Below are 10,024 nucleotides of genomic sequence, written 5' to 3'. Positions count from 1 at the left end.
TCCACATTCCCACTAACATGAGCAAATCAAAACTAATTAGCTTCTCTGTGGCTGTCTTGACAGATTTTTAAAAGATAAAGAATTTTTCAAAAAAGTTCTCTGCTGTTCACTGCATAAAGATACATGAAGGCTTCTTCATCGTGTACAGGAAGCACAGCTAGACACTTTCTTTTGTGCAGCTATCCGATTCCCAGATTTACTAAGACATTGAGGTGCTGGAGCATGTCCAGAAAAGGGCAACAAACCTGGCGAAGGTCTGGAGCACACATCTTATATGAGGAGTGGCTGAGGGAACTGGGGGTGTTTAGGCTGGAGAAGAGGCTGAGGGGAGACCTTATCGCTCTCTACAACTACCTGAAAGGAGGCTGTAGTGAGGTGGGGGTCAGTCTCTTCTCCCAAGTGACAAGCGATAGGACAAGAGGAAATGGCCTCAAGTTGTACCAGGGGAGGTTTAGATGGGATATTAGAAAACTTTCTTCACCAAAAGGGTTGTCAAGCAATAGAACAGGCTGCCCAGAGAAGTGGTGGAATCACCATCCCTGGAGATATTTGAGAGATGTGTGGATGTGGTACTTAGGGACATGGTTTAGTGGTGAACTTGGCAGTGCCAGGCTAATGGCTGGACTCAATGACCTTAAAGGTCTTTTCCAACCTGAACAATTCTGTGATTCTATGATTCTAATTTGAATTCCAGATCTGCATGGTGCTTTACTTTTACAATAGTCAAAAAGTCTGTAGCTTTATACCACGGTAAAGAAATAATTAAAAAAAGCATTATTACATCCATCTTATATCTAGTTTATTTAATACCGTAGCAGTAAATACAGAGAAGAGTTCTCAAATCTGGCAATGCTAGAGCTGGTGAGGTAACAGCTACCTGACAGATCAACAGTCTATTAATAGCTCTGGAATTCCATGTGTGCTGGAAATCTGTAGGGTGTTAAATGAGTAGTTTTTAAGTTAAGTCTCAGATACTGACAATACAGTTAAATACACTACTTCTGATAGGGCAGAACAGCATCTGCATAGAAATAAAGCAACACTGCCTGTCAACACTGAGAACTGTATTAGTAGTCCTTAAACAAGTGAAACAAACAGTATGTTTTCCTTTAAAAAGTCAGTCATCTTTGGTCAACACTTACTAAAATGTGCTTTAGTTTTATTTTACAACAGTAATGCTAAGATTATATAGGGTTTTTTATGTTACCTTATGGGGGTGGACCTTTGAAAATCAGTATTGTGCTGTGACTGATAAAGTAATCTTACTAGTTTAATGCAGGTAAAATTTCAGAGCAGAGGTAGGCTTCAACTCAGCCGCTTACAGAGAGCGAATCCCAGCTGTCCCCTGGAATGGGTAAGAGGCAGCAATTCATCTTCAGATCACTTCTCTTCATAATTTCTGTATGAACGCAGCACTTGCAAACATGCTGGGCTAAGCCCTTATTTAGTCGTCTACAGTAAGAGCTCTGAATATCAATTGACAACATATTTAGACCCATCTGATGTTTAATATCCACTTTTGAAAAGTGTAGCTAACATACTGCTTAGTGCTCTCTCAAGTAGCATTTCAATACCATAGGGATGACTAGCTGTGAAGACATTTTGGAGCACAGGTCTTACCAGCAGGCTGACCTTTAAATCCAGGCAGACATCATAAAGAACTTGTGCTCTTTACGCATTCACGTGCTTTTCCAGCTTCCACTTCCATCTAAAATTGAACAGGCACATCCACCTTACAGGTAAGGAAACTTTATTACAGCTCATGAAAACTGCTCTGTGAAAGGGATCAGCCCAAGATGGTACCCCGGCCTTATACTGGCCCTAATCCTAAAATTACTTCACTAAACACTGACCTTGCCAAGCCAGTCCAATGCTCACTGATTAACATTTCACTAACATTTCAGTTCCCACCCTCCTCAACTCTCTCTACTTACTTTCATCACTCAAAAAATCCAGAAAGATACTGAAATGGGAAACAAAACTGCTTTGTTTATCTGCTTCCCTACTTCTGCTGCCTCTGCAACGCAGCTTTGCAGATGAATACCTTTTGTAGATTTGGTATCTAAGCATTTAATGCATATGAATTTCAGCAGGTGTCAGGCACCTTTAGGCACACAAGGATCTGAGCCATCCTTCCTTAAGTTAAATACAAATACATTATCACAGGATGCAGCAGTATTTTGCTTTTCTTTAGTGCAAGTGTTCTTGCACAAAAGAACTACTCAGAATTCTGAAGTAAGATTTTGATCAGCCAGGCTGAGTTTATTGGAAATAACTGTTTATACTTCAGTTGCACCTAGAAGCTCTATCCAAGACCATGTTCATGTTGAATAAATACAGACTAAAACTCTCCTCTGAAGAACTTAGGAGATAAAAGGTGAGAGGAGCAGCTTAGCCTTTAAGTGACATAGCCCTAACAGTAAATCTGTAGTAGAACTGGAAATAGAAGGTCAGGTCTTCTAGGTCTAGACCCTGTCCACTTGACCATACTATCTCCTGCCTTTGGTTTCTACTGTCTTACTCCTCCAGCCATTGACCTTTGGAGGAAACTGACTGAATCCCAAGAGCTGCCTGTGCTCCATTATTTCAGCTTGTTCCTACTTCAAGACTAACCATCTTTTACACAGATTTCCTTCTCTTTCCAAACATGTTGTTGATTAACTTGGCCATTGACTTTGATCCACTTGGTCGTCTCTTTTCCTTCGCTTTGAAATTTGAGGTGATATTCCTCAGGACTTTCGTGAACATTGCCACAACTTCCTGATAATGTTCTGCTGCAGACAGTTCACAGAATTGGCACTTGTTATCTATTGCCAGCTTCTGTCCTTCATCCCAGCCAACTTCTCTGATGTGGCATAAATCCTGTTTATTACCAACCAAAAATACTGATGACTCGACCATTCTGAAATCAAAAAGGTTCTGATTAGAGAAAAGATAGGTTACGATACTGTGCTGTACATTGTGCTATATACAGTGAGTATGAAAAGTACGTATGCTCAGGATAACAGACATTGCAAAAAACCCAAAAAAACCAAACCAACCCCCTAACCTTGCCAGGTCGAGTTATAGTTTTCCATTTGCCGTAGTCAAACGTCAAAGGATTTTCCAGACAAGCTATTCTCTATCAGAAACTTTTCAGTTTGGTTCCTCTGCTCAGTGAATTCATGTATTTTTCATCCACTGCAGTTTTCATAGTCTGTACTGCTGAGTATATCGTCAGCTCCTGGACTTCATGAAGAAGCAAGCTGATCATTATCTTCATTTATAGGTAACAGAATAGAATCAGAGAGACGCATCAGTGTCAGTGGCACAATTCAGAACACAGGAATACTAATTCCAAGCTTTTGCTAAAATTACTCCTTCCAGAAAAACCTTAATTAAGAAAGATCAGCAGTAAGACAGTAAAGTGTTATTTATTTTTTTTTACTCAACTTCTGATATAAGGAAAGGATTTCACTCTCATTTATTCAGAAAGCACCTCAGCTGACTGATGCAGGAATACCCAGCACCACATGTACTCAGACTTGCAATTTCAGTGGTTCTTTTTGAAAGCAAGTAGTCTGTTTCTTACCATGTGGTCACCCATGTGCACAAATAATGCTAAAGGCAATTTAGGAGACTTTCGTGGTATTAAAACTATTTGTGGGAAAAGCTTTCTTCAGCCCCCACGTTGGTGCATCTCCGTTGGTAATAGAGTAGGGAAGTAAAAGCACAGACTGACTATGCCAGCTTTTACCCATGTAAATCACAGCAGACACATTTATGGCAACTATTTAAATAGTCGTGCTGTAAGAACAAAAATCCTGATGTACTTTGCTTTGGAATCAGTGAAATAGATTGCACCACAGTTTACCTTCAGGTACCTTACTGTTGGTATTGTGTTATGCCACTTGGATGCTGCTGGATTTTAATTGCTACTAGGATGCCTACAGCTTACAGAAACGTTCTCGGCTTTTTTTGTATGTTTGCTGAGGGGGAAAAAAATAATGCTACTTACTTTTTACAAGCTCCTATGTGAGACTCTCGGATCCTGTACAGCAATGCTTTTGCAAATGCAAATGACGCTCTGTCACTGATGTCGTAAACAATGATAAATCCATCAGCCCAGTGGAGCTCATCTGCGAGGGAGAGCTTCCCCCGCTGTGGCTGAAAGAAGTTCAAATTCACATGCAAAAAGAATGTTACTGTTGTCACTTCTAGAGCATTTTCTTTTGTCATTGTGAATGTGAGAATGTTGTATTTTTTATTGCAAAAGATAATAATAGGCCTATGTGCTGGCATTAAATTCAGGTGAGTCCTGCTCCAAAAGCTTAATAAATAACCATCACCACAGATGGCACTTTGGATCACTGACAAATTCATTATGAAACATTTACACTTTAAACAGTAAAATTTCATAACCTGTACAGCCACTGCTTATGCAGAATATTCTGCAGTTACATGAGAACGAAACATACAGGAGCCATCAATATCTGTGCAGTTTCTGGTTATAGCTCTGTTTTGCATGTTCCTAATATTCTGACTACAGTAAGCTTAATTATTTTGTTTCTTCATTTGATTTGTTTCTTCTTTGCATTGTTCAAGTCTGAAACAGTATTTACTATAGGATAAATTTCTAGGGAGCTAGAAAAAAAAATCTTTCAATTGATTTTAATAAAACTAATGACAAAAGTCACTCAAGTGATAATGGGGTTACATCAATCCTTGAGTCCCTTCACCCCAAGAAATGGTCACGATTTCTAGAAAGCAACAGCTGCTAACAGTTCCATTAAGCCAAGGAATGTAATTTCAAAACTATTTTAAATTAGCTTATCCCTGCAGATGATTTGGCAGCAGCTAGCATGACCACGCGACCCAAGATAGGTAAAATACTGGAAGCTGACCAGGAAAAAATAAAAATAAAAAATTGACTTTTGTTCTGTGGAAAGCCAATCTTGAAAAGTAATTTGGGACTGTTTTAAGTTGTTCCCTTGCTAGTCTAGTGGTTTGCTACTTGCAATGCATCATCTCCACTGACACCTCAGCCCAGTTGCCTTGTTTAGCTCAGCATCAGGGCACCACTGTAACATCACAAACAGCTAGACTGGCAAGGCTGTAACACGCCATGAGGCATGGTAACAGAACACTGGCAGTGAAAGGGGATGCAGGAGAAAGAAAAGATGAAACAAGTTTCCAGAACCATCTGAACAATTCAGTATCTTTAATACAACAGCTTTTTAATGCTGTGGTGACTGTGCAGCAGGTTTAGGGGCAGGAAAGGTGACTCGTGTGTGTCACAGCTGTTTCCCAGATGGATGAAAGGACAGTGAGCTTTGCAGAACTGGAATCCAGCTACCAAAGGGAAGCCTCACAGAGCAGGAAGTTTTCGGGAAGCAGAAACAAAAATGGCAACTCTTCCTTTGCCAGTCTGGCCTCCTCTTGGGACCTGCTTTTCTTCCCTGACTCCCATGGGATACAGGACCTCCATACCCCATCCATCTCTTTTCTAGAATCACCAGTCTTATCAGAGAAAAAGCAATACCACCACTATTTGCTAAACTACTCTCTTGCAGGCACTTGGAAGAAGTCAGGAAGAAAGGAGCAACCAGCTGGAGTTAGGCCTTGTTCCTAAGGAAGAACTGGTACAAGACAGCTCAAAGAGTGCTGGCAAGAAAAGTTGCCCTTAACACAGGTGATCTCTGGTCTCCTTAAAAGCAAAAAGACGCCCAAACTGTAGCAACCAAATTCTCTACCCATAACATAGTCTAATCTGCTTTACCCTAGCTAGCTGCCATTCCCAATGTTTGAAGTATCTTAATAAAGAGTTGTTCACATGTCACAGGACAGTATATGACAGTAAGTTGAAGGTGGGCTTAGGAAAGGGGTCTGAGGTAGGTGGAAGCAAGTCCGCGAAACAGTAGCTTCTAACATTGTATGGCAGGGGAGGACTCCGTGATGGTACATGGCACAGTGGCTGTTTCAGGACAAGCCTGCCCTGGGACAAGCAATGCTGTTGCTTGTCTCTAGGAAGGCAGGTTTGTTTGGTGATTCATTTTATGTCCTCACTGGATAAGTTTTTAAGTCCTTGAATTTAAGTCTGGGTCAGAGTTTCAGAATGTTGGCTTTAGCATTAGCATTCACTATCCTAATTGGCAAGAGGCAAGATCGCTGCCCAAAAGGGAACCTTGCGAGCCAAAGTGAACAGTCAGACAGACCTACCTAGGGTCTGCATGTTACACAGTACCCATTTCTTTATTCCTGTAATAGCAGGAAATAAATTAATACAAAAAGCTTTATTTCAAAGTGGGTTTTGTGATCAAAGTTCAGCTGTCAACACACACAGCCTGCATTATGGCTTTCCTTGGATCTGTTCTGTGAATGGAAGTCTTACTTCCAGGCCTGTCTACTTTGACCATTTCTGCAGACATTTAATAAACTGCTTGCTTTGTAAACTAAATTGCATCCATATAGGGTATTTGAGAAAACTGCATATAACCCTGTAACTTATCTCTGTATTTACCTACATGAGGCAGAGATCCAAAAGCATTTACAGAAAATTTAAGCAATGAAGGGCTTCTTCCATGAAATGGGAAAGTACTCAGCAGTTCTGAGCCACAGCAGCTATAAAATTTCAGTCCTTTAAAAAAACAAACAAATACAAATTCCAAGAACAGGCCAAAAGTCTGTAGCCACCTGACCCTTTTTACCATTACAAAGGTATAACAAAGAACAGCCCTACTTTGCCCCCTAAAATTCTTACCTGTGAACAAGGGTCATAAATTTCCAAGTGTATCTGCCTTCCATCCAGGCACAAGTGTTTAGTGTAGACGCATTCTAGAAGATACACAGTATCCAGAGAAAACCAGCATTAGTGACTGGGGATGGTGGTGAAAAGAAAAGGCAGCAAAGGTGAGATTCAGTAATACTGAGGGTTCCTTAACTATTGTTTTTAAGGGGTTTGGCAGTTTTTTGGAAGATTTTTTGGGGTAAGGGGAGGTTTGTTTGGGTTTTTTGTTGTTTTGGTGGTGGGGTTTTTTTGTAGGGTTTGTTGTTGTTGTTTTTCAGGGGGTTTTGGTTTTTGTTTGTTGTTGGGGTTTGGGTTTTTTTTTTTTTTTTTACATACACACATGCAGTGGAAACAAACCTATCTCATTTTCCAACACCCAAGATGCCTAATCTTTTAGGCTGACCAACACCATTTCACTGTGGTGTTCCTATCACTGTCGTGCAATTTACACTTTTGGACCCTAGTTTTCCTCTTCCAAAATGGAGGCAAAGGGGATGCACAATGCTTTGAATTGGCTAAATGCTGGTGACTATGCTGCTTGATACTAAGGCTCAGGATTATGAAAGTAGTAAGCCAGCCTATGTGTAAGTTCTGAGTCTGCACAAAAGTAATTCTTTGATAATGATGTTGATTTACCATGAAATCTGGTACTTTAGAGTTCTCATACTAGGTAGCATTAGACCAATAGTATTTATAGGATCATGTCCTTAGACTAGATCCAAAAATATTTCTGTAGCATCAATTCTCAGATTTAGGACTTTCCACCAGCAGTAGCAGCCCTGAGAACTCTACTGCAGGCAGACCATCACTTATTCTAACCAGCAGATTGTTCTAAGAAAGTGTTACCAAGTTGTGTTCATGGCACTAGTCAACAGGCTGTCTACAGTATAATTTCTCAGAGTTACTGAACTAGAGAGACAAGAACTGGTGTTGGCACTACTGAAAATACACTTCAAACTGTGTAATGAGGGCATAGATACGGTCTATGATTTCCGGAACACAGCTTCTTCACTTCAGCACCATGTTCACCTTAAGCATTCTCCGTGCACATCTTAGGAGTTCCTCATCGGATGAGCTATCAGTCCCGAGCAGCCCAGCATATAAAATCTGCAGCCTCTTGGTGGTTTCCATAATTAAAACTTTGACTCCACTAAGAGTGGGATGATTTTTGTTTTATCACCCATATTCCCAGTTCCCCCCCTCCCCCTTCCTCCTCTCTAGAAATAGAGCTAAACTTGTCTTCCAGCAAACATTTGTTAACAAATGAAAACGTTCTGGGGGTTTGACATGCCTTTTCTGAGACTTGCAGTATTGGAGGCTTAGAACAGTGAAACCTGTTTTCAGTTGTAGGTGGCTTAGAACACACATGGAACAGAGAGCACCGAGTAACTTACACGTGACAGCTTAGACTGTCTTTTCAGTCTGCATTTGTATAGCAACAAGTATTGGTAGAGCATTTGTGTACCACTGTAACTCTACTTTCAGAATAAGTTCATTTGGATATATATTCAATGCAATTCAGCTTAGTACGTCTATTCTTTTTCATAAATGGATTATGGGAAGCTACTCTGATTTTTATAAAAAAGTGACTTTAAAGAGTTCTTCACTTTAGCATGGAAAGTGAGATAGATGGCAATCTCCGTTCCTTGTTAAGTTTTAGGACCTCTCACATGCCCCATGAGCTGGAGTGGCACACCTCCAAGGGTGTTCATGTATCGGTGCTCCTACCCAGGATGTGAAAGTTCAAGTCCTACTTTGCCATCTTCCAAGATCTTAGAAGTGTCTTAAGGATGAGCATATTTGTTCTGGCATGAATGGGGAATTCTATCCTGGGCATAGCAAGGCTTTCCACAAAGCTATCAAATCACAGCATTCCCACAAAAGCAGGGGGCTTTGCATCATGCTTTGATTAACCCGTAGTGCCTAATAAACAATCTATTTCACCTCTCCTCTAGAGCTGAGAGATATCCAATACAACAGGTGTTGGGCTGGGGGTTGGTTTTTTTTTTCTTTTTTATTTTTTTTCCCAGTCTATTTCTTTAGTCTCTTCTTCATCTTGAGTTTACTGTAACCCGCGCTTCCCACACGCAGCCGGTTATCTTCCCAAGTCTCTTCACAGTCGCTTTGCGACCAGCGCTCCGCCAGTCCCCGCGCCCTGCTGCGTTAGCGGAGCTTTAAGCGACTTCCCCTCTTCAGGGCTTACATCTGATCAGCAACTCTCGCTGATAAGCAAGAGAAAACTTAAAATCTTTCCCCAAAGTTCTGCGGAACTGCGTTTCGACTCACGTTTCTCGTTCCAGTAAAAATTTGGAGCGCCGCACCTCGCGTTCCCCGGGGAACCCGCCCCGGCCCGGCCCCAGGAGGCCCCACACGGCGACACGCCGACACCCCGCCCCGCTCCCGCCGCCCCTTCCCCCGAGCCCGGCGGCGGCCCGCGGCGCTCACCGGCGTTGGACGCGTACTCTCCGATGAAGCGCCGGGTCAGGAAGCGCACGGCCAGCGCTGCGGGAGGGAAGCAGACGCCAGGTTTAGCGGAGGTCCCTCTCCGCCAAGCCTGAGGCAAAGTCAGCCCGGGGGTTCCCGGGGCCACCGCCGCCCGCCGCCGCCCTCCCCGCCTTACCCGACTTCCCGGCTCCGCTACTGCCCAGCACGGCCACCTTCACCTCAGTCATGCCGCCGCCAGGCCGCGCCCCGCCGCCTCCATTTCTTTATAGCCGCCGGGGCCGGGCGCGGCCCCTCCGGCGGCCCCGCCCCGCAGCCCGCCTCCTCCCCGCGGCCCCGGCGGCCTGCTCCGCCCCGCCGGCCGCGCCGGTGGGTACGTGTGGCTCCCCGCGGGGGGCGGGGGGAGGCGGTAGTTTTCATCTTCTCTGATAGGCGCCGCCCTCCTCCTCGTCCTCCTCCTCGTCCCCACCGGACCCCCAGCTCGTCCGCCACCGAGCAAACTTTCTTCAGGCGGCCTGCCCGGCGCCTGTGCTCCCCGGTGAGGCTGGCTGGCGGGTCCCTCGCCGCCGCCGCCGCCTCCGCCTCCTCCTCCTTCTCCTCTTCCCCACCCCCCCCCTCGCTCCGAGCCCTGGACTCCGCAGTGAAACTAGGGGGAAAAGGGAAAAGAAGGGCGGGGGGGCAGAAAGACAGAAGTAAAATACATTCTCCAGATAGGGGGAGTGGGAGGTGGGGGTTTGTTTACTTTTGCTGTAAGTTTGTTTGCAGGCTGTCATCCATTTGTGCCAGGAATGTGAGAGTGAAGAAACTAAAGTGATT

The 10,024-nt window shown here is 43.6% G+C and overlaps 1 protein-coding gene across 1 annotated transcript; it reads right to left on the bottom strand.

The window, feature by feature from the left end:
• Positions 1-2,619: 2,619 nt before the first annotated feature.
• On the bottom strand, positions 2,620-9,484 carry RERGL (RERG like). The gene is made up of 5 exons (XM_086466913.1): positions 9,387-9,484; positions 9,212-9,268; positions 6,740-6,813; positions 3,998-4,146; positions 2,620-2,902 (listed from the first exon to the last, which is right to left on the bottom strand). The coding sequence occupies exons 1-5, from the start codon at positions 9,436-9,438 to the stop codon at positions 2,620-2,622; spliced, it is 615 nt and encodes a 204-aa protein (XP_086323039.1). The 5' UTR covers positions 9,439-9,484.
• Positions 9,485-10,024: the final 540 nt, after the last annotated feature.

Source organism: Leptosomus discolor, chromosome 1, assembly GCF_034619465.1.
Source record: "Leptosomus discolor isolate bLepDis1 chromosome 1, bLepDis1.hap2, whole genome shotgun sequence".
NCBI lineage: Eukaryota > Metazoa > Chordata > Aves > Leptosomiformes > Leptosomidae > Leptosomus > Leptosomus discolor.
Note: the sequence above shows the minus strand (reverse complement) of the source record. Positions and strands in the feature narration are given on the sequence as shown.

Coding starts and splice junctions, on each gene's coding strand:
- RERGL (XM_086466913.1), bottom strand. CDS start 9,438: ATGACTGAGGTGAAGGTGGCCGTGCTGGGCAGTAGCGGAGCCGGGAAG. Junction 9,269..9,386: donor TAGCGGAGCCGGGAAGTCGG/GTAAGGCGGGGA, acceptor TCCCTCCCGCAG/CGCTGGCCGTGCGCTTCCTG. Junction 2,903..3,997: donor CACATAGGAGCTTGTAAAAA/GTAAGTAGCATT, acceptor TTTTGATTTCAG/AATGGTCGAGTCATCAGTAT.